The 24,174-nt window shown below is 39.1% G+C and overlaps 1 protein-coding gene across 1 annotated transcript; it reads right to left on the reverse strand.

The window, feature by feature from the left end:
- Positions 1-675: 675 nt before the first annotated feature.
- Positions 676-22,921, reverse strand: TGDS (TDP-glucose 4,6-dehydratase). The gene is made up of 12 exons (XM_054586473.1): positions 22,755-22,921; positions 20,869-20,935; positions 19,805-19,873; positions 18,618-18,708; positions 14,717-14,859; positions 13,524-13,622; positions 12,208-12,267; positions 8,217-8,260; positions 7,285-7,450; positions 4,834-4,892; positions 3,917-4,014; positions 676-2,825 (listed from the first exon to the last, which is right to left on the reverse strand). The coding sequence occupies exons 1-12, from the start codon at positions 22,838-22,840 to the stop codon at positions 2,740-2,742; spliced, it is 1,068 nt and encodes a 355-aa protein (XP_054442448.1). The 5' UTR covers positions 22,841-22,921; the 3' UTR covers positions 676-2,739.
- Between the last annotated feature and the right edge of the window lie 1,253 nt (positions 22,922-24,174).

Below are 24,174 nucleotides of genomic sequence, written 5' to 3' on the forward strand. Positions count from 1 at the left end.
CCGAGCACCCCCTTCTGGGGGCCTGGCCCGCAACCCTGGCATGTGCCCTGACTAGGAATCAAACTGGCCACCTTTTGGTTTGCAGGCTGGCGCTCAATTCTCTGAGCCACACCAGCCAGGGCTGGTTTCTCATTTCAAATTTTCCTTGTGACATGTGATATGATCAATTTCTTCTTTTAAACATTTTTTTTTAACGCATCACCAACCTGGCATGAAGGTGTTCACCAACCAAGAAGCCCCACTGAGCTCTCGTGTCCAGGGTTTTTATTGGGACTTTATTACATATTGAGTCACTGGCCACATGATCGAACTCCATCTCCAGCCCCCAACCACCCCCCAGACCAAGCCAGGAGACGGGGCCGTTACCACGTGGCCCAGAGCCCCAACACTCTAATCACATAGCTGGTCCTTCTGCGCGCCAGCCCCACCCTGAGCCAAGTCCGCTTTGCTAGCGCACACTCCAGCGTGGCCCAAGGAGCTCATGAAAGACAGACACCTGAGTTCTACGGGTTTTAGAAGCTCCCTGCCAGACACTCAGGACAAAGGCCAAAGTTTTTTATTAGCAAATAATACACAGTATCTAATTTATCCCTTGTAATATTTCTATGAAGTCAAAATTATCTGTGTATTTATGAACATGTATATTTAGAAGAGCTACATACCTAGTCAATGATAGAGTCAGGATTCAAACTCAGGTCTCCCTAGCCTCAGTCTATTCTTGATCTGTTTACCATTAAGTAATATTGCCCGCCGCGTAAGCTCCTAGCTACTCTTATGAATGTGTTAATAATTTCTCTTAAACTTTTTTGAATTAAAAAAATTTTTTTTGAAGATTTTATTTACTTTTAGAGAGGGGAAGGAAAGGAGAAAGACAGGGAGAGAAACATCAGTGTGTGGTTGCCTCTCACATGCCCTGCTCTGAGGACCTGGCCTGCAACCAGGGCATGTGCCCTGACTAGGAATCGAACCAGTGACCCTTTGATTTGAAGGCCGGCACTCAATCTACTGAGCCACAACCATCAGGGCTGGCTTTTCATTATACGTTCCTAATGTCTGTCAAGGTCATCTCCTGAGATTAGACAACAAAGTATGTTAAAGCTGGAAATAAAAGTGTACACAAGTCCTGACTGGGTGGCTGAGCTGGGTGGAGCATTTTCCCATTCACCAAAAGACTGCGGCTTTGATTCCCAGTCAGGGCACATACCTAGGCTGCAGGTTCAATCCCTGGTCAGAGTGTGTAAGGGGGGAAACAGATCAAATGTTTCCCTCTCATATCAATGTTTCTCTCTCTCTCTCTCTCCCTTCCTCTCTGAAATAAGAACATATCCTTGGGTGAGGACTTTTTAAAAAGATGTACACAAAACTATGTGCAAGAACAAAGGACACAGAACAAACGACACAAAGTGTTTTGATTTTGTCTCCCCTCAGTGACCAAACCCCAGCCCAGACCACTGCTCTGGGTTGGCCCTATTTCTGCCTGTAACTTGCTGGCCCCCGGAGCTCTCACCTTCATCTTCCTCACGCCTGAGTCCCCTTTCCGTTTCTTCTAGAGCTACAGGCTACCTCCAAGAGGCACCTTCTCCCCTACACGTACGTCTAAGATCTGTGAAGCATCAGTTCACTTACCCTCACTCTTTATTCCTTTTGTCCAACCTGATGCACACTAGTCCCAATTCGGGCTCCCAATCAACCGCTTTTACAAGTCTCAAAATTCTGGAGTTATAGGTGTTCAACTTCAGTCTGCATTTGATTTCTGTTTGGCAACTCCTCTAACTTTGGACCTGCTTTCTCTTTTCCCAATCTCCATGTTCTCAAGGGTGCTATTCCACTCCTATCCCCCTCCCTCAAGCACCTCTGAGTTTAGAATCTTGCTTCCTACTTCACAGAGAAAATCACCATCAGTTGTGCACTGAAGCCAGAAAGCTGGGCATAATTTTTGACTCTTCCCTTTTTTAACACAATATCCAATCAGTTACATTTTTCACATCATCATAAAGTCTTTAGAGAGGAATTGAAAATACATAATCAAGTGTTTTAAAATTTTTCTACAGCAAAATAAAAACATACATTACCCCAAAACCCCATAGTCTATATTAAATACATTAAAATGTCGATCATTTTATAAATAAAATTTTAAACAGTAAGTACATAATGCAATTTCCAACATGTGGTTGCTTATACATAGTTCAATGACTGATTATGAAAATATAAAAACTATGTCCTTCTTTTAAAAAACATAACAATGTTACAAAATTATTATAAATTAAAAAGTGCTTCCATTTTGTTCCATTTTTAAAGCTAATGTAGCACAATAGCACATCTTTTAAGAAAAAAGATGAATTAGGGCATAAGTCTCCTTGTATACTGTCTACAAATGAAAACTCATAGAGACTGCAGGCGGCGGGGCAGGCCGGGGCGCCCGCTGAGTTCACCGCTGGCAGCAGCCTCGGCCCCGGGCAGCTGACCTTGTTCCCAGATGGGTCCCTCCTCCCCGGCCTGCCGAGGAGACTTTCTGCGCCTCCTGGTTCCCAGTTCAGGAAAGCCTTCTGAAAGAATTTTGATATTTAAATCCTATGCCAATACTGACACTCTTCTCAAGATTGAGGCATTTTGCATTTGAATTTCATACAAAAAGTCTCAAGTCTGATTTCAAATGAAAACAAGACACTTCATTTGGTCGTTTGATTTCACGTCACTTGTCGAGGTAGGATATTCTTCTTTTTCCAAAAACTGTCCTAACTATACAAATGGTGGCTGTACTGGGAAGGGTTCTAACGCCTTTTCTGCATTCTTCCAGTTGTGAAAATTCTCTCGGTACCACTCAACTGACAGGAGAGAAAACAAAAGACAAAACTCAAAATTAAAAACTTAAACACCAGTGAACCGAAATTTACTGGGTTCCTGCTCCGTAAGAAGAGTCTTGCCCAACAGCTGACCAGCGGGCGAGGGCTGCCTCCTGACAAAAACAACTTGATTTTGAACTAACGATCAGAAAATATTTTATCATCTGAAAATTCAGATATAAATATCAAGTATTTTTTTTTAACTTCAAAAGTTTTCATTATTGAATTTTCTGGTATAAGTGTTTAAGACATTCTCATTTTAAGAAATTCAGGGAGAAGGGGAGATAAGTCATTTGTATGAGTTTTAAAGTTATAGAAAGTATAATATTTTATTCACATAAATGTAGCAATACTGCATTACAGGCATAGTGAGATAATGTGAGTTTCCTTCTGTTAATATGTGAAATTATTTTATGTTGCTATACTAGCAATAAAGATTGTTTAGTTAAAAAGTAATCTTTGAATTTGCTTTTTAAAATTTAACACAAGTATTTTGTATTTTAAGCTCTGAATCAAAACTTTGTTTGAACTTTTTTTTCTCATGAGTGCATTTCTAAATAGAATTTTAACATACATACACAGACTTTATACCCACTTATTGTAATAGATATTCTGTACACAATTTTCTTCCCATTTAATATAAAAAGACTCAAGGCATTTAAAGACTGGAACTATATATTTCATGAAGTCTAAGATATCACTTAAGATGGACCATTATTTTACATACCAAAAAAAGAAAAAAGCTGCAATAATTTTAAGATACTAGTGATTGTAAAACACATACTTTTCAAGGTATGAAAAGAGTAAAAAATGTGCACCTGAGAATCAATGAAGCAGGAATCTTAAAAATGCTAATAAGATATAGGAAGACTGATCAGAAGTTAATCTTTGACATTTAAGATGCTTAGGAAATTTATTTCTGTTGTTAGAAATATATTAAATGTAACAATTTGAAAAGTAAAAATGCTTCATCAAAATATTTCACTGAATTTTGTAGTGTTCTAGAAATAGACTACTTTTTCTTTAAACTTTTCTGAAACCCCTTCCTCTCAAATGACCAATTCATAACATACTTGTTTTCTTTATTCCTTCTTTCCAAGGCACTTTAGGTCTCCATCCTAAGCCATGTATTTTCTCTGACTTCATTGGATATCTCATGTCATTGGTAGGTCTTGGAAAACAAAACAGATATAAAATAACACTGTGAAAATATATTTACATATCTGAGTTACTAAGAGAAATAATGCATCCATGCATATTTACCATAATTTAATTAAAAAATTCCCCTGATGACATGATCACAGAAAATTTGTAAAATAAAATGTATATTTAAAAAACAATTAGCCCTGGCTGGTGTGGCTCAGTGGATGGAGCATCAACCTGTGAGGCCAAAGGTCACAAGTTCGATTCCTGGAGAGGGCACACGCCTGGGCTGCGGGCCAGGCCCCCAGCTGACTGCCGTGTCTCTCCCTCCTCCTCCCTCCCTTCCCCTCTCCCTAAAAATAAGTAAATAAAATCTGTAAAAAAAAATTATCTATAATCCCAGATGCCTAACACTCCCTATGGCTTATCCTCTTCTTATTTCAGCATAATCTAGGTATGAATGCAGTGGAAAATTCCTAAATGTTTCATGAATGAATAAATAAATACACATAAACTTACTTGTGCTCTTATGTTCCATACCCTGGACTAGGCCCTTTGTATTTATAATTAAACCTTAAAATACTTCATAAACAGCAAGATGTTATTTTCTCTATTTCACACTCAGGAAACCTCAGCCTTGGAAAGGGTCAATAATTTTCTCTAAATCACAGAACTAGCAAGTAAGAGTGCTAAACGTTATTCTTACGACATTTATAATTAGAAAAAATATTTTAGTAGAAAACTCAAAAATGAACAAACTCATTTTTGGTTAATTCCATATATTTTATAATTGTATAAGCACCTAAGATTCCACCATCTTTCCCCAGGGGCCTCACTTGCCACTCACCTATCATTAACGTGATCAACCCAGCTTTCCATTTCAGACTCTGAATTGGTCTCTTTGATCTGTCAAAATGGAAAAGGCTTTTGAGTCAAATTATAAAACGAGACCAGAGAATAACAATGGTATTCACTAACAGAGTCAAAAGACAAGAACACCAACCTCCTCAAAGCTGGGGAAACAGCTAAGATGAACAGCATTTTAGTAACACTATCTGTACTTTATAGTCCAAATTCTATCTGAAGCTCAGACACAATACACATTGCAGACTATGGCAGAAAATAAATTTGTCTGGATTTTGGTTATTACTCAGTGTGATACTGTGATTTATAATAAGAAACACGTGCTTGGTTGTCATGCCTGTCCCTGGCACTGAGCTCCTAGAACACGTGGCATTTCCTAAGTGCCTAGAGAGAAAGGTGTTTCTGCTATTTATAGCAAGCCCCTTTCAGCCACACCAGAGTTCACGTCAGTGTTTTTTGGGAAACCCCTATGGATGGGGGCTGGTTTCCAGGGGAACCAACTGTGTGGTTAGAGGGATAGAACTCAGCCCCCGTCCCTTCACACCTGGGAGAGGAAGAGGGAGGGGGCAGGAGGTTGAATTAGTCACCTACGGCCAATGTGTTAGTCAATCCTGTCACTTAATAAAGCCTCTGTGGGAGGCTTCCAGCCCGCTAAACACACGGAGGTGCTGGGAGAGGGGCGCGCCCAGAGAGAGCACGGATACTCCATGCCCTTCCCTCGTGCCTCGGTGCCCGTACATGTGTCCTCCACCTGACTGTCCCTGAGTTACAGCCTATGTAATACGAGGTCTGTCCGGAAAAAGTCCCACCATTGTTAATGTAACACGAACAGCTCACACAACATCGATGTAACCTGGCAGCCAAGGACAGTGGACCAGAATGCACATGCATGAACAATGATGACGTCACTGTACTAGTCAGTGGGGGCGGCAGGCACCATTGAGTGAGCATATGTACCGTGTGGCTGTCGCATTCAAAATTAACTGAGTAAGGAGAGCAACAAATCTGCATTAAATTTTGCTTTAAGCTTGAACATTCCTGCATGGAGACTATTCTGATGATTCAGGAGGCCACAGCTGTGGGCAACTGGTCATTAGCAGCTTCATCATGACAACACACCTGCTCATGCGTCACATCTCATGCAGTTTTTTGGTGAAACATCAAATCACTCAGGTGACTCACCCCCGCTACAGCCCAGATTTGGCACCCTGTGACTTCTGCCTTTTCCCAAAATTAAAATCACCTTTGAAAGGGAAGAGATTTCAGACTGTCGATGAGATTCAGGAAAATATGACAGGGCAGCTGATGGCAACTGGGAGAACTGTGTGAGGTCCCAAGGTGCCTACTTTGAAGTAGACTGAGGAGTCACTGTCCTATGTACAATGTTTCTTGTATCTTGTATAAGATACAACAAAGGTCTCTCTTTTTCATCTTACATGGCTGGATACCTTCTGGACAGACCTCGTAAACCAGTAATCTAGGAAGTACACCATTTTCCTGAGTTCTGTGAGCCACTCTAGCTGGCTGGGCTGGAGCACAAGTGACAACCGGCTTGCCTAGCTGGTATCTGAACTGAGGGCAGGCTCGTGGGGCTGAGTCCTCAGACTGTGGGACCTGGTGCTGCCTCCAGGAGGGTAACATCAGAATGAGTTAAACTGTGGGACACCCAGCTGGCATCAGATAATTATTCGGCAGGGAATACCCCACTGGTTAGGAGTACAGAGTATTCTAATGATAGCGCAGAGGAAAACAAAAGTTTTTTAATACACTCTTTCTTCCTTTCTACTGAATCCTGAGATTTATAACTGATACTCAGAAATACACACATACACTCCTAACTACAATTATCTATGTATCATTTCATTGTTCTTTGATTTTAGGACACACACACAATTTAGTATTTCTGATATTGAGGTATGTCTTTTATTGGGTATGTACAATTAATGTATTAGGATTTTTTCCCCCTAAAAAAAACTGTTACTAAATGAGCGATATAACTTCAAATGACCTATCTTAGCATATAGGTGATACAGATCAGCAACTGTCACCCTTTTCCATCTCATGGCACACATAAACTAATTACTAAAACTCTGTGGCACACCAAAAAATATATTATATTTTTTGCTGATCTGACCAAAATGTAAGCATGATTTTGACTCATTTACACGGCATGGCTATTGTTGTGTTGGTTGCTGTCATTTTTTATTTGACAGTCAGTTACCTTGACTAAATAGTCAGGGAGAGCATGTTTTAAAAATTCTTGGGGCACACAGGTTGAAAAACCGCTGGTATACATAATTATACATTTTATTGATTACTCTTTTACCTTTCAATGGAATAGACTGTAAGTTGTTGATTCTGACTAAATTAGTGATTTCTGCCACTACATTAGAGACAATTCTGAAGATACTACCCTTTCCCAACATGTACGTACCAGCTGTATTAGTTCTTTGGCTAGCTGGAGCACTGACATCTCGAAATTGGTGCCAATGTTATAAATTTCACCTGGCTTCCCCTTTTTGAGGATAGTGAGAAATGCTTCTACTACATCAGTAGCATAAAGGAAATTTCTTGTTTGAAGCCCTGATCCATGAATGCAGCTAAAAAGATTAAATAAAAGGGGATCATAAAATGTACAAAGGTAAGCTCTCCCAAGCCAGAGTAAGGCAACAGCTGCGGACAACTCCAGAAAAGCCCATTCCCACGGCAATCCTAGGAATCTTTTACTGAAGACACAAATATTCACGGCTTGTCTGAATTTCATCCACAGTTCTTAAACGATCTCCAAAGCTCCTGAGGGTACTCGGTAGGCAAGTGGCAAACATGTAAGTGACCCCTGAGAAACAGTTTTTCATCAATTGTATACCTGAAATTCATTTTGAAGAAGTATCTACAGTTCTGAATTAAATCCTCTCACAATGTAAAGTTCTATAAAGAGAGATGTCAAGTTTTATGTGGTAACTAAAAGTTCCAGGACAAAGCACGTAAGAACGGAAACGTTTTGTGTCACCGTTCATCCCCCATTTCCCGCCGTCTTCCTCCCCCCAACCCTCCCTGCCCTCCGGCAGTGACCACGCAGTTGTATTTATAAGATGGGTGTTTTTGTTTGTTTGTTTGTTTGTTTGCTTAGTCCCTTCACTTAAGAACTGAAATTATCTTAGTATATAAACTGTAAAGATGAATTACAGATTATACTTATTTAAAAAACGATTACACTGTTTATAAAAGGAAGTCTTGAATGTGCTCAGACATCCAATCCTATGGCCTCCAACACTAAGACTCCTATGATTTTCCAAGAAAGACTGTCACCAAATAAATAACAACATATCAGAAAAACATACGGGTACAAAGTAAATAATAACATACCATTTCCTGTTGTGTTGCAGTAAAGATATAAATTTTGGAATAACCTAAAAGAATATTTAAAAGAATATTTCAGACTTTCTAAAATTTGCTCACTAATATCAGCCTGAACTCATAAGATTAAAATATTATTGTTAAGAAATGTACATATAGATACTTTCCAATTCTTATCAAAAGTTCAAGAAAAACCTATTATAACTTTGACAAGTAAAAGGACTCAGAGGTTGCTTCCTATTTCACAAAAACAAGTTATCTGCTACAAAAATATAAAAAGAAAACAATATTAACAGTGTAAAATTTCAGAAAAAGTCTTGTCTTACTTATAGCTTTATATATAACACCTACTCAGTAAGTGCCTGGGAAATTTATTTTTGAAAAAAGTACATCCCAGAGGGGAATCAAGATGGCAGAGGAGTGAATAGAAGTCATACTGACCTCCTCTCAGGACCAATCTGGAATTACAACTAAATTGTGGACAAATCACCAGGAACAAACAACTGAACAATAGCGAGAGAGGCACCTTATAACCTCTGACAGACAGAAGAATCAGCTTTAGTCCAACCTAACTGGTAAGGAGTGTGGTACAGACTCGAGAAAGCAGGTGGGGCACCCATGGGTGGCAGCACCAGAAGGATATCGACATGGCCAATTGGATCGCCCCGAGAAGAACGGTATCTAAACCATAAGCGGGGATCACCAGCCTACAGCACCAGAGCCCAAAAAGTACACAGATAACAACCAGTTGCGAAAAGCGGCAGGGTTGCTCTCCGCCAGAGACAGGTGGTTGGAGACACAAAGAGCCTTGTAAAGAGCCAATGCATAAACTTTTATTTGCAGCCACTTACCCTGGGCTCCAGCAAAGGCGGGGGCAGAGTGGGCTAGAGATGCTTGAGGAGAGGACTGAAGAAGGTAGCTTTGGGGAGAGAACTGAGAGAGTAGCTGGCAGCATCCCAGTGCTGACTCATCCTCCCTACGGCAGCAGCCATCTGGCTCAGGCAGACCACTCCCCTGAGCAGCAGTAGTGTGAAAGGACACAATAGCCCCGCCCCCAGGAGGGATTCTGCCCAGGCCCAGTGGTGCTAAAACCTGACTGCTGAGTGCAGAGTGACTAGATTAACAATTAAAGGAGACAGCCATAGTCAGTAGATTCCTAGAAGTCTCGAACGGATTGCCTAAGGTCAGACAATGTCAACATCTGACATCATCAGAGGCAGATCCAGAAAGAAAAGACAGCAGTCTCCTATGATAGACGTTCACACCACACCACAAAGTCAGGAAATCAAGGCAGATCAATTTAAGAAACAGAAGCAAAAAAGAAGAGTCTCACAAATAATGGGAAGACAAAGAAACACCACCCAACTGAAGGGAAAGGAGGAATCCCCAAAAGATAATTAAATGAAATAGAGACAAGTAAACTATCAGATACTGAGTTCAAAACAACAGTTCTAAGGAAGCTCGAGTTCAGTGAGTTCAGAAAGAATTACAAAAAACTACAGGGAAACTACAAGGATCTTACTGAAAACTGTATCAACATGAAAAAGGACCTAAAACTATCAACAAGAGACAAGAGGAAATGAAGAATACAATGTCTGAATTGGAAAACACAGCAGAAGAAAATCAAAAACATGCTAGATGAAGCAGAGGATCGTATCAGCGAGCTGGAGGACAAGGTGGAAAAAAGTGCCCATAAAGAACAAGAAAATGAAAAGACTCAAAAAGAATGAAGAGGTGTTTAGGGAAATGCAGGACAACCTGAAACATACTAATATCCATATAATAGGGATACCAGAAGAAGAAGAAGAGAAGCAACAGATAGGGAACCTGCTTGAAAAAGTAATGATGGAAAACTCTCCTCATTGGAGAACAGAAAAAGTCACACAAGTCCAGGAAGCACAGAGGGTCCCATTCAAGAGGGACCCAATGAGGCCCATTCCAAGACACATCATGATTAAAATGGCAAATATCAAAGACAAACAGAGAATCCTAAAGGAAGCAAGGGAGAAACAGGTAGTAACATATAAGGGAGCCCTGGTCTGGCTAGCAGCTGACTTCTCGACAGAAACACTACAAGCCAGAAGGGAATGGGAAGAAATATTCCAGGTAATGAAAAGCAAAGGTCTTGCAACCAAGACTGATCTACCCAGCAAGGCTCTCAATTAAAATGGAAGGCTAAATAAGGAGTTTCCCAGACAAAAGGCTAAAAGAATACATCTTCACCAGCACTGCAATATATGCTAAAGGGTCTGCTTTAAGAAGATGAAGAAAAAGAGTCTATGAATACCCAGTTCCTTTCCCAGTCACCAAGACTTGGTATTACCAATATTTTTAATACTTATTAATCTGATTGTGACATGATGTGTTATTTTAATTGTTACTTTATTATTGAAACTAAACCTGTAGTTGTACTTTTCTTGCCTATTTCTATTATTTTTTAAAAGCTTTAAATGACTGTTTGGTATGTTGTATCCATTTTTTGATTAAATGTTTACAGAATTCTTTCCCTAAAAAAAAACCCAAAAACACCATTAACCCTTTTTTAGATGTGTTGCAAATACTTTCCTATTCTATTACTTGCCCTTTAACTTTTTTTATATATTACTGTATAGTCTTAAATGTTTAATATAGCCATATAGTAAATATTTTACTTTATAGCTTCTGGGTTTGAATATTTTACTTCAGCGTAAGAAAAATATTATTTTGTGTTTTCTCCTAACACTCTTTAGATTTTACATATTGATTTTTAACTCACCTGAACATATTTTGTATAATGTGTGAAATAAGGCTCTATATTTGTTTTATTTCAAGTGATAGTGGTTCATGCACTTTATTTGTTGAATAAGCCTCATCTTCCCTATTGATTTGAAATATCAATTTAATCATATATTACAACGTTAGATATATACATTTGTTTCTAGAATGCCCATTTTATTCCATTGATCTGCTTGGTTATTTCTGTGCTGGTATCATGTTGTTTTAATTGCTGAGACTTTATCATAGATTTAAATTTTTTAATACTTTATAATGGATTCTGACATTAAAAATAAATAAATAAAATCAATTTGCATTAAAAAATACATATAAAAATTTTTTAAATAAAGTACATTCCAACACTTTGGATTTAAAGAAAATTTATATTAAACAGAGTGAGATAAGTTACTAAATTTATAATAAACCTGCTAAAGATATTACATAGATTAAGCAAAGTAGATATTAATACTAGCAGATCATAATAAGGGCTCTTTCCTTTGGGAAAACTGGAGAATGCAACCAGCTGGGAAGTTAAAAATCCAATCTCTTAATTTAGACAGAGGGAGGGCAACAGTTACTTAAAGTTGAGTTTAATGACATAGAACCAGGCACTTTCAGCCTTTTAACTGCATTTCTTCATTCACTACTTGTACTACCTGGGAGTCCTATTTTCCAAAATGCCCTCTGAAGTCACTATTCCAGTTTGCGATTCCTGGGACTAGAGTGGCGGATCTAGCACGCTGCCCCGCCCGCACGTTGGACAGGCTTTATTTCACGCTAGACCCCGCCGCTGTGGGGTCTACGAAATGTCTGCACAGGCTTCCCACGCCACTCTCTGCCTAGCGTTTACATTTGTGCACAGCCTGACATGCTGCTGACTGCACACCAGGGGTCTGAACTGCAGCGTCACGGCGGTGAAGCCCCTACAGCGCTTGAGAATCCTGCAAGCACCAGGCGTTCCCACACATCGTCTCCCTGGATCCTTCAAAATCCTTTCTAAGGTTACCATTACTCCTCGATTTAAAGACAATGCACGAAGGGCATAAGGCTACGCCAGCTAGTGAATATCAGGCTGAGACTTACGCTCAAGTCTTCAAACTAAACCAGACCCCTGCCTGTGGCCTCTGTAACATTTATAAATTATGCATCATTACTACATAAATTGTGAACAAATAACTGAAGAGAGATTATTATACAAAGTAAATTAAAATCACTAAAGCACAGTGAGTTCAGAAGTAAAATGTACCTTTTCTGGGTATTGATGTGGTCCATAAACGTTACTGCTTCTCGTGATGACAACTGGAAACTGAAAGAATATTAGATATCAAGGTAACGGAAAGGTCCCATATGATGATTATTTAAAGTTACGCAGTTTTATTTTATTTTTTTTAATGTTTTATTTTTGTTTTAAAAAAAATTGTTTAACTCATGTTTATTGTTAGAGTTGTTTCCATGTTTCCCCCTTTGCCCCCCTCCACCCATCCCACCCCCAAACCCCGCTCCCACAGGCAGTTCCCACTCTGTTGTCCACGTCCATGGGTCACTCATACATGTTCTTGGTCTAGTCCCTTCTCCTTCTTTCCCCCACTGTCCTCCTTCTCCATCCCCTCTGGTCATAAAGTTAAGCAATTTTAAAATAGGGTACTTTTGGCTAAGTCATTCCACACACCCGGATGTGGTGAAGGATGGAAGTGAAGGGATTTTTTTTCTAGTGTAAGGTTCCTGAAAAGACAGAAGAGGATGGGATTCAGACAAAGGCAGAGGTTCCAGAAGGAAGAAGAGGAATTTTTCCTTTACTGGGACAAGGAGGTATAAATAGAGATGAAGGCCCATTTGTAAGTTTGATAGAAGAAAACTAAGGAAACTTTTAGGTGATTATTTCAAAGACCACCTCTTAGACCCTAGGGTAGATGAGAGGTTAAACTTCAAATTGGCTTTCTCTCTTGTACCGACCTTTACAAACAAAAAAGCCTCCCATGAAAAGAGAAAAGGACCGATGCTACCGGAACACAAAAGGCAGGAGAACCTGGCGTCGTGCCTGGGCTTTGCCTCTGTGGCCGGGCTCCTATCGCTCCCAGCCGAGAGCAGTGGGAAGCCAAATGCAGGGGCTTGGTGTTGCTAACTCACGTCGGTTAAGGCTCCCGCACTGACACGGTCAGACCTACCCACCCACCCACCCCCTACTCAAGAAGAGCCCAGGGAGGCGGGCCCTGCGGGGAGGGGGCGCAGGGCTTGGGAGCCGCCCGCCCTCCCTCTGCCTTCACTCAGAACAGGGCTCTTCCCTAGAGCTGTAACACTCCACCTGTCCCTCGGGTAGGAAAAATACTCGCGTATGTGTACCGCCCAAACTTTAAGTGGTGAACTAAACAAGAAGTAGGTCCTACTTTGTCCACATGCTATAGAAAACCAGTTTTTTAGAATTCTTTAATACGTAACTTTTCTCAATATCTACTCTAGTAGAGCCCTCTACTCTAGAAATGAAATATTGCTCATAACAACTTGAAGTTTCATCACCCAAGTTCAGAGAAAAATGACTCAAGAGTTTTTAAAGTCCGTTCTTACTCTATATCGTTCCCAGTACGACTGCACAAAACACTCAGCGGCTGCTTTGGAGGACGCGTAAGGGTTTGTTGGTTGTTTGGGTGAAGTTTCATCAAATTCCTAATAAGATAAATTTAAAAATATGTATTATGCACACTTTCTAAGTAGAAAAATCAGAAAATAGTATTACAAACTTAAAATGTTAATCACTACATTAAAAAAAACCACATTCATGAACCCCAACTATGTGCCTAGCATTTTTCTAAGCACTTTACTGTACTGCAGAGCAACCTATTTAAAGTTCACTCTGTAAGGCAAGAGGCAGAGCAGCAAGTGGACAGGCGCTGAGACAGAAGTGGGTTCGCAGGAGCTGCAAGGAGCCTCGCAGGAGGGGAGAGAAACGGGACACGCGGTCAGAGGGCCAGAGGGAGGCCAGCGCATGTGGAACCGGGAAGGCCAAGGCCAAAACACTGCCACATTCAGAGTGGAGTAATGTCATGACCTTACTTACATTTTAAAAATCATTCTGGCTACCACGTCACTTCTGATGTAGGGTGACAAGGTACAGGAAGGAAGAAGTTAGCCTGATAAAAATTGCAAGGAAAACGGAAAATGGGTGCTTCTCAGAGGTGGGACTGGGGGTCGAAAAGCGGTCAGGGCCTGCTTTTTCTCATTATAAGTGTTTTCAAACTACTTGATTTTTCTCACTGTACATGAGTTTTGGTAAAAATAAAACAATAAAACAAAACAGAATGACGTCACTACTGACTACAAAAGATACAAACTGGAAAACAGAGCCATCTTTTTGCATAAAGAGTGTGACATGCACAAATGACTGGGAAAGGGGACCAGACTGCAGTTTCTACAGTAACTGCACACTCGCTCCTGACGGTCCAGGTGCTCTCCTGGGGGACAGGCCATGTGCTGTGGCCCCTGGGGATGACACTCCCCATGTGGGCAAGACTGGGACCAAAAGATGAAATCTGCTGCTCTCCTGTAAAATACTGGCAGTCAAGTCCCATATAAACCTGCACCCAGAGGACTGCTGTTGCCATTGGGGCGGCATCCCATTGGCACTCCAGTGGAAGGACAACCGGAGAGTCCCACGGGGTGTGCAATTAGAGGGTGAAAAAGGGCCCAGAGCAGGTTTTAATGAGACAGGTGTGTTACGTGGTCCATGGGAAGCAGGCAAAGTAAAAGTCTTCTCAGCTTACCTTATCAAGACTGCCTCCATATACTTCATCTGTGCTGACATAAACAAACTTCTCCACCCCAGCTTCATGAGCAGCACTTACCAAAACGTGAGTGCCATAAACATTAACATACGTAAACTCGAAGGCACGAACAAATGACAGATCTAGAAAAAAAAGAAAAAGCTACAACAATTTCATCCAAGGGACAATGCAAACACCAGAGTTGATAATAAATGGAGTTAAAGTGTCTAAGTTTTTTGTATTATTTGGGAGGTGAGCAAAGGTTTCTGATGGACTTCAGGCTTTGATAAGCTAGTTACGCATGTTATAATTTCCAGGGAAACCACTCAAAGAATACAAACAGAATATATAACTTCCAAACTAATACAGGAAGAAAAATAGAATAAGAAAATTCCCTTGGTCAAGCCCTTAAAAGAGCAAGCAAGAATTTTTTTTAAAGGTATTTTTTAAAAAGGTGTGGAAAAATTATTTAAAAAAGGATTGAAAAAGAAACAAGCATAGAAACAGAACAGGTGAGAAAAATAGGAAGCACATTAGATGATAGAAATAAATCCAAATAGATGGACAAACTCAGTGCTTAGGGTAAATACCAAGGATGGTCAGACTAGATAAAAAAAAAAACCCAAAAACCCAAACATAAGTTATGTATAAGACACATAGCTAGCTAAACCATAAAGTCAGAGAAAGGGTAGAAATAAAAAGATAGAAAAAGACCTATCAGAAAGATAATGCCAAAGGAAAGGTGACACAGCTATATTAATGTCAAACAAAATTGTCTTCAAGGCAGTATACACCACCAAGGAAGAAAGATCATTTCATAAGAATAAAAAGTTCAATTCAGCAGAAATGAACAGGAGATTTGAAGATCATGATTAGCCAACTTAACACAACAAATGTGTAAACCCCATGTACCCAGCATTTGCAGGTTACCCATTTTTTTCAATACACATGGAATATTGACAGAAAGTGACCATACACTGAGCCAAAAAGCAAGTTGCAGCACAAAGAACAGAAATCTTACAGTATGTTTTCTAACCAATGCAATTAAGCTAGAAATCAATAACAAAAACATAAGGAAATCCATACATGTTTAGAAATTAAGATATACCCTTCTAAGTAACCCATGGATTGAAGAAGAAATCACGCCTTAAAAAAATAATAAAAATAATAAACATGAAAAGTTGTGGGATTCAGATAAAGCAGTAGTTACAGGTCCATTTATAGCTTAAAAATTATACATTAGAGAAAACCTAAAAATTAATAAACTAAATATTACCACAAAAAGGTAGAAAAAAGAAATGCAGTAGAAGAATGGAAATAATAAAGGTTTAATAGTAGAAATTACTTATGTAGAAAACAAGTATACAATAGAAAAGATGAACAAAGTCAAAGATAATTCTTTAGAACAACGAAAACACAGGAGGGTTTGGTTTGCTGGTATCCAGACTTACGATAATTTACAGTTAACTAAGACAGAGTGGTAATGGCATAAGGACAAAGACCAGTGGAACTGGGCAGGAGGCGAGAAGCAGACGCACGCATGGAAGGGCATATGATCTACATCAAAGGTGGCAATGGGGAAAGGCTGAGCCTTTTCAATAAATGGTGTTGGGTCAAACTGATATTGATATGTATGAAAAAATCTGAATGTAAAAGACAAAACATTTTAGGAAAAGAAAATGAGAAAATATCTCCATGATTCTGCAGGGAGGAAAAGAGTTCTTAAACAGATCACAAGAGCACTAACCCTAAAAGAAAAGGTTGATGAACTGAATTATACTAAAATGAAGAACTCCAATGGATCAAAAGACTCTTAAGAAAGTGAAAAGGCAAAACACAGATTGAAAAAAAGGTAGTGGCAAAAGGCTTGAATCCAGAATATATCACTTTAGAAAAACTCTTAAGGACAAAAATGAAAACCCACTAGAAAATGGTAAACTTAAACAGAAACTTTCCAAAGAAGATATACTAATAAGGAAAGGGAGAGGGCAGTTCAATGAACAAATGCAAGGTTTTTAACCTCATTAATAATGAGGGAAAAATAAGATAAAACCACAAACGACTGACAATAGCAAAGTTGCTGGAAAGACTGTATAACTGCTTTATCATTAACCAAGTAGGAGGATTTGCTCTACCAGATATAAAAGCACTGTAGGCAAATAAATTGTGTAATCAGCACAGATAGAAACAAATAGACAAATGGAAGACTCAAGAAACAGATACTCATATAAGGGCACTTGATATAGGATATGGCAGTGAAAAATGGTGAATTTTTTCATAAGCGGTAGAGGTCCAACTGGCATTCAAATAGAAAATAAATAAAATTGGAATTCTGTCTCATGCTGCAGATAAAAATCAATTTCAGATGGATTATAAATCTAAGTGTGAAAGACAAAGCTATAATACTTTCAAACACAATATAGATTATCTTCATAACCTTGGGCCAAAAGAGAATTCTGTAAGACCCCAAAACCATTAACCATAAAATAAAGAAAAAGTTATATAAATTAAACTACATGAAATTTAAGAACATTTGTTCATCAAAATAACTCGGAAGAAAACATGAAAAGATAAGCCACAAACTGGGAAAAGATTTTTGTAATACACCTAACAAAGGACTAGTATCCAGAATACATATAAAACTGCGATAAATCAATGAGAAAAGGGTAAAATAACTCAATTTTTTAAAAAGCAAAAGATTTCAACAGCGCTTTATAAAGTAAGAAACCTAAATTACCCATAAACATATAAGGTGCACACAACCTCATTAGTAATCAGGGAAATACAAATTAAAATCACAATGAAATACTGCTACACACTATTCAGACTAACAGAAACGGAAAAGTCTGACAAAACCAAACTTTGGTGGGATCTGGAGCAACAGGCCTCTTACACTCCTGGAGGATGGAAACTGGTATAAACAATTACTTGAGAAACTAGATGGACATTATTTCAATGTTGAAGTGTGCAGGTCTTATGATTCTAGTTGCAGAATGAAAGAAATGTGTACTTTTGTGTACACACGTATACATGTATAAGAATGTTCATGGTAGCATTGCTAAGAATTGCCCAAAGTGTAAACAATCCAAATGTTCATCAATAATAAAACTGATACACAAATTGTGGTATATACCTAGAATGAAATATTTTATCACTGAAAGATGAACAAATTACACCTACACCCGATGACATGGATGAGTCTATATGGATGAAAAAGCAAGACCAAAAAACCTACTTGTTATTTTATATATATATTTTTACAAAATTTAAAAACAAGCAAAACTAACCTATCCTGTTTAGGGATAACTACACAGTAAAACTGTCGAGAAAACCAAGGGAAATAATGATTTGAAGTCAGGTTAAAACAGTTATAATACTACAACTAAAGAGGGTTCAACAACATTCTGCCTGTAGGTGATGGTTACATGGGTATTCGCAGTTATCACCATTCACTTAATTATACATCTAAATTCTCCTGAGTATTTCTATTTCATGATATAAAATGTTAGACAAATTATTAGAAGAATTTCAGAAAGTACTATAATGTTCAAATGTGCATCCAATACCCAGCTTAAAAACCACAACAATAACGACAAATCGAGTTTGAATGTCCATCTGCCCAGAAGTAATCGCTATGCCGAATTTGATTAAACTCGCAGTTTTAAGATAGCATTCAGGATCACATTTCAAGCCAGCTTAATAAAATCGACCTGAAAAAGGACAATTATCTTGATGACAGAGTGACCACGGGTTTGTTCTCTGGCAGAGCACGGTACATGCTCTTTCAAAGACACACACAAGTACCTACTTGTTCAACCCTGTGACTGGACTTTAATTTCGGCTAATCAACCACTGGAGAACGTAATTCGCCCATCACACTGCGACGTAAAACAATGCTTACCTACATGTGTTTGTGCCGCAAAATGTAGAACTATGTCTATTTTCTCTGTTTCAAAAAGCAGTTTCACAAAGTGAGGATCACATATGTCACCCTATATAAAAGCAAACAGGAAAAAACTAATTTTCAGGGAGCATCCCCATTAGTAAGAACCATTTTACTGTATGAACAACAAGGAAAATGATAAGAGAAGAATTAATTCTCCCCTCCCCACGTTAAGAGAGAATATCTTAAAACTTCAACTGAGGCATCAAATAAGTACTGTAATGAATGATGCATCTTTTTCAGGTCCTAAGAGGTAAAATATTCCATTCAAAATTTTTTCGGCAAATAAATGTCTAATATATTTTATTAAACACCAACTACTATTAAGGACTTGCCAACCTAAGATCACTATGTTAACAGGAAAATTTTTAAACATATTTTCAAAAGTCTGGATAACCACTATTGAAAGATATTTAAAGTAAATATTACAAATGGAATGACACTTTGAAATACGAATTTAATCACAACTAAGTAAATTTGAGTACTTTTGTTATATGTATAGTTCTAAAAACATCAATAATTCTTTGGTGACTGAAGGAAACACTTTCATATAGAACAGAGTTATGAAATGTTTTCTCAGTATATTCTTTAAATTTGTGGTTTAAAGAATCACTGAAAATAAATAAATGAATAAAAATAAACCATAGGATAAATAGTTGCATTTGCCATTAAAATTTCTCCTTGCAAATTTAATGACCTGGCTCTCTGGTTTCTACTTTGGACTCTTGAGAGTGGCCAATAAGAATCAGTCTCCCAGAGCCAATCAATCAACTCTCAGGCTGGATGGTGGGCTTTTTGGCTATATGGTTGGCTAGCCTAAGTAACACCCCACTTTATACCAATCTTTTTAAATTCCAGAAAGGCCTTATTTAGAAGGATAGTGAGGGCCTGAAAGAATCCCAAACCATCTGAGTTCAATCAGCTTCTCACAGATCTGCTGAGACACCAAAAATCACATGTAATTTTGTCTGTGGTGTTGCTCTAAAAGTAGTATTCTCTACAGCACGTGGTGCATCGAGAAGCTGAAAGGTCTTTAATTAGTATGCTTTCCAAGTCCATGTTACGCAAGTTCGTAAAGAAGGGAGATATAATGTCTGAATAACTACAGAGGCACAGTAAAATAATTATATAAGAAATGTTCATACCTGTATAAATTTGTAGTTTTGTTTATCAGAAATGGTTTCAAGGTTCTTCAAGCTTGCACAGTAATCCAGCTTAAAATAAATGAGGGGAAGGGAGGTGGAGAAACAACACAAAAAGTGATGAGAGCTTTTCCTAGAAAATAGCAATTGATTGTAAAGATGTTCTGATTATAGCACAAGAACATGTCCTCTTAAAGTGTCTGCTCTTTGTATTTTTAGATATTTCTAATATATTAGAAGTAAAAAACAACCAAAAAAATATAATTCTGTTAATGTTTCAAAATAATAAAAAAAAAATTTATTATAAACTTCTCCTTTAAAAAAATTTTCTGCCCAGATTTGTCTCAAGCCCCAGGGCTAGAGACATTTATCATCCCTTACTGAAAAAAAATTAGTGGTTGAAAACAATTATACTTGTTTTATATATTATAACTCACTATACTTTTCCCTGAGTTAACTGTTGGTAAATTGGTGGAGATAGGGGAAAAAAATTACTGTCCATCAAATTAAGGCAGGTAAAAATCCCTAAGGCTTATGGATTATTCTTTTACTATACATTTTTACAATTATGTTTTATGAAATGAAGGTGACTAACTGCATCTTTGTGTTTAAAGTAAAAAATTCAGTGATCACCAATCATTGCTTTCAGACTCTCTAGGGAGACTCAAATTATTACACAAAAGTTCTCAAAACTAAATTGATTTATATTTTAATTTAAAATATAGTTTTCCATGAGATGGCAGTTATAAATTCAAATAATAAAGTCTAATAATAAGAATATTCCAACTCCAAAAAAGGAATAATCACAAGATTACATTAAATATTGAATTTAGGGTGAAGATTTTTTTTTTGGTAAAAATACTGCTCTTAAAACCTTTACAAGCTATCATAATAAGTTTCAAAAGGCTTTATGTAAGATTAAATACAGCATGAATACATAACTATATAGGCCCCTAAATTGCTATAATGACTAAATAAAGACCTAAAATGTCAGCATGATAGGATTCTAATACTTTTAAAAATATAAATAACTTTCAGTGCATGAAGCTCATTTTTATAAAACTCACCTTGTCTAGATTTATGATCATATAATTTGGATAATCTTCTACTAAAGAGACAATCACATGTGATGCACTGTAAGAAAAACGTGTATCTTGTTAGTAGAAAACGTAATCATCTCCATAAATTCTTAACTGTCACCCTAAGCCATCAAGTATTACGAAACTATTCAAAGGTACCTTTACATTTTTGCAAGAAATCCAACTACACTGAACACACACAGACTCATCCTCTCCACTAACCTTGTCAACAGTTACCAATACCAAGTTCTAGATTCCCTTTACACTATGGAGAAGAGAGAATTTACTGGTCCCAAGTATAAGAAAAAACTAGTGTAACCAAATGATCTCATCCACGCATGCTTTGAGTGTAGGAGTAAAGCAGGATGATAAATACAGTGGTTGGTGGTCAGTGCAAATGGGCTATCATGAGCCTTCTCAGAGACTGTAGGTATAACCATGTAAGATTATGTTACTATGAGCATAGCAGTTGTCAAAGTTCATCGTAATCCCACTGCAATTGCTAGCTCTTGGTACAAGAATTTGATGGTGTAAAGCAGGGGGATGAGGGTGGTCCTCGACTAAACCTAGGTTTTCAAGGCTACCAGCTGACACCACACTGAGCTGGATACCCGCAGTGGCTCCTGGGTTTGGGTTTCAGAGGACCCTGAAATGGAAGAGAGGCATATTTCTCAGTGAGCTGTCCACCAGAGTTTATATATACACCAAGCAAGGGCAGGATCAAGGGCAGCCCTTGACCGAATTATGAACTCAGGAGTTTGTCCCTGACAGCCCCTTCATAGCACTTTCTAGAAGTACCCTTCCTGAACGAGCTCTATCACCCCTGTGCCCCCCTTTTCTGTCCATGCTCCTGTTGTCATTAAATCAACCTTGCCCTCCTGGTACCCTCCTCTAAGTCACTGTCAGATCAGAAGAGACTTAATGTGCTAGTGGGCTGGGGGTTGGTAGGGAGGTGGGAGAAAGAGCCCCTTGTTCCTTTGTTCCCCTTCTTCACTAGACATCGGGAGAGCTTCTCGTTTGTACGTATGCATGCATCCATTCAACGATCACTGAAGACCTTTGTAAAATGAGCCAGACATTCTTCCTGGTGCTGAAAGAGCAATAGTTTCTGTCCTCATTCAGAAACTATTGTATTCAGTGGGGGTACAAGCAATAAACAAGTAAACACAACATACAATATAATGTCAGGCAGTGATAAGCATGTTAGTAGGGAGAGGGGTATTTGAGACAGGGTGGTAAGGCCTCTCTGCTGAGGTGATGCCTGAATACACGTCTGTACTGAGTGATGCAAACAGACTAAGCAAAGGGGAAGCAAGTGCTTCACGAAAAGAGGAAGGATCCTCATCTGTTCCAGGGACCGCAAGCGATCAGAAAGGTGAGGGCAGAGAAAAGCAAGGGGTAGACGCAGGAGAGCAGATTGGAAAAGTAATGCCTGGGCACGTGAGTCTTCAGGATATGGTAAAGTATCTCGATTTTAGTCTACGTCTGATGCTCTTTCACTTAATAATCACTGCCTTGTGAGGAACAGAAACACTATGGCCAATCAGGAGGCTACAGCAGTAGTCTAGGCAAAAACAACAACAAAAACAGTAACGTGGGCTAGGATAGAAGGGGAAGGAAGGTGAAGTAGCCTTGAGGATATACTTTGGAAGTAGGAAGAGAGGGATGGCTGACTGTGGGTGAAAGAGGGAAAGAGGCACCAAACGTTTAGTACCAACAGAGAATTTTTAATTCCGCTGAATAAACAAACGACTCGTCGTGCACTAAGACCCTCCCCCTTATCAGTCACCCAGAGCTTGTCCCAAGTTGCCTAGAGCAAGCAGAGACGCAGAAAAGGTTGGGGTTTCCGGGGAGCCACTACTCCCGTTACCTACATGAAACCAGCACCCCCGGTCACCAGGACCCGCTTCGCAAAGCTACTGGGAGGACCCGAGGGATCCACCTGACCCGCAGCCGACATCTCCCGGCTCAGCAGTGCTTGGCACCTTAAAGCCACAGGTCTCTGTACCGCAGGGAGGTTCCACCGCGACCTTTTACGACGTGTCCTGTTTCCCCGACACGTTAGCGGGGGTTGGCTGGGGCGGCTTCCGGAGCGTAGTTGATTAATCTCTGCCCATTGGAGGGCTGGGCGGAACCCTCTGGGGCGCGAGCTTTACAGCGCCACTGCGCAGGCGCAGCTATTCTGCGCTTTACCCTGATTCGCCAGTGGCAATTAGGGGTTCCTTCAAAAAGAGGGTCCTGGAACGTTTTCCGGGAGAGTGTCACCAGCATGAATTAGGCTTTACTTAGGTGTACACAATGTCAGAGTTACGAATGATTACTTTCTTTTCATTCTTGTACTACAGCGATCTCCACAGATTATGCACCAGTTGAGTTGAGAACTCCCGGGAAATTCTCTTGCAAAAGAACAGAGATGGGAGGTTGGATTAGCCAGATGACCTTTTGCTGTTTTTACTATTATTATTACAGGCGGCGCAGGCTGCTTGCAATCATGGTAAAGATGTTCCCTAGGTCCTACCCTTAGATCTTTTCCTACGCTGCCCTAGCCTCTACTCCTTGCTTTTCCTTGAATTCGCCTGGCACGCTACTATCCTTAGGTAGGCCTAGATGCTGTTTTCCCAGATGTCTGCCGAATATTGACCCTTACTTCAGTTCTCAGCTAGAATTTCACCCCACCCGAATTAAAATAGCAAACTGCGCCAGCTCCGCCCAATAACTCTACCCTTTATTTTTCTCCATAACAGTTATCAACATTTATGTTGAATTGCTCATTGTCCCTGCTCCATGAAGGCAGAGGTTTTGTATCCTGATATATGATCCCTAGGACCACCCCTGGCACAGAATAAACCATCAGTAAATTTTAAGTAGGTGAATAAAAATCTTGCGGGTTTTTTTTTTTAAACAATGTGTTGACAGAGCCTAAAAAAATGGGAATACCCAGATATGTAGAAGTGTCCTTTGTAAGAACATTTTGGTGGGCAAATTAGTAATATATATGCAAAATTCAAATGTACATATCCTATGATCCCCAAGTACTATGGTGTATAATGTAGGTAATTGCAGGAAAACACGGGTATGTTGATTGCTAAATTGCTTGTAGTGATGAAAAATGACACGGTAAATATGTACTAATACTGTCACACTTTAAATACAATGGGCTCATATATAGCCTTTTAAAAAAATGTACCAGCATAGAATGAGGACCAAATTTATTGTAGTGGATATTTATGGTTTTATATGACCAGACACACCCACCCTTGATCATCTTCCCAACTTGACCCAGTCCAGGCAGGC

This window comes from Pteronotus mesoamericanus, unplaced genomic scaffold (genome assembly GCF_021234165.1).
Source record: "Pteronotus mesoamericanus isolate MK-2021 breed Mesoamerican mustached bat unplaced genomic scaffold, CSHL_Meso_final contig_94, whole genome shotgun sequence".
Taxonomy (NCBI): domain Eukaryota; kingdom Metazoa; phylum Chordata; class Mammalia; order Chiroptera; family Mormoopidae; genus Pteronotus; species Pteronotus mesoamericanus.

What these genes read in the sequence shown, in the direction of transcription:
- TGDS (XM_054586473.1), bottom strand. Translation starts at nt 22,840, where the DNA reads ATGTCGGCTGCGGGTCAGGTGGATCCCTCGGGTCCTCCCAGTAGCTTT. An exon ending in CACATCAATACCCAGAAAAG is followed by an intron (nt 8,261 to 12,207) that starts GTACATTTTACT and finishes ATATTCTTTTAG; the next exon opens with GTTATTCCAAAATTTATATC. An exon ending in CCAAAGAACTAATACAGCTG is followed by an intron (nt 4,893 to 7,284) that starts GTACGTACATGT and finishes CCATTTTGACAG; the next exon opens with ATCAAAGAGACCAATTCAGA.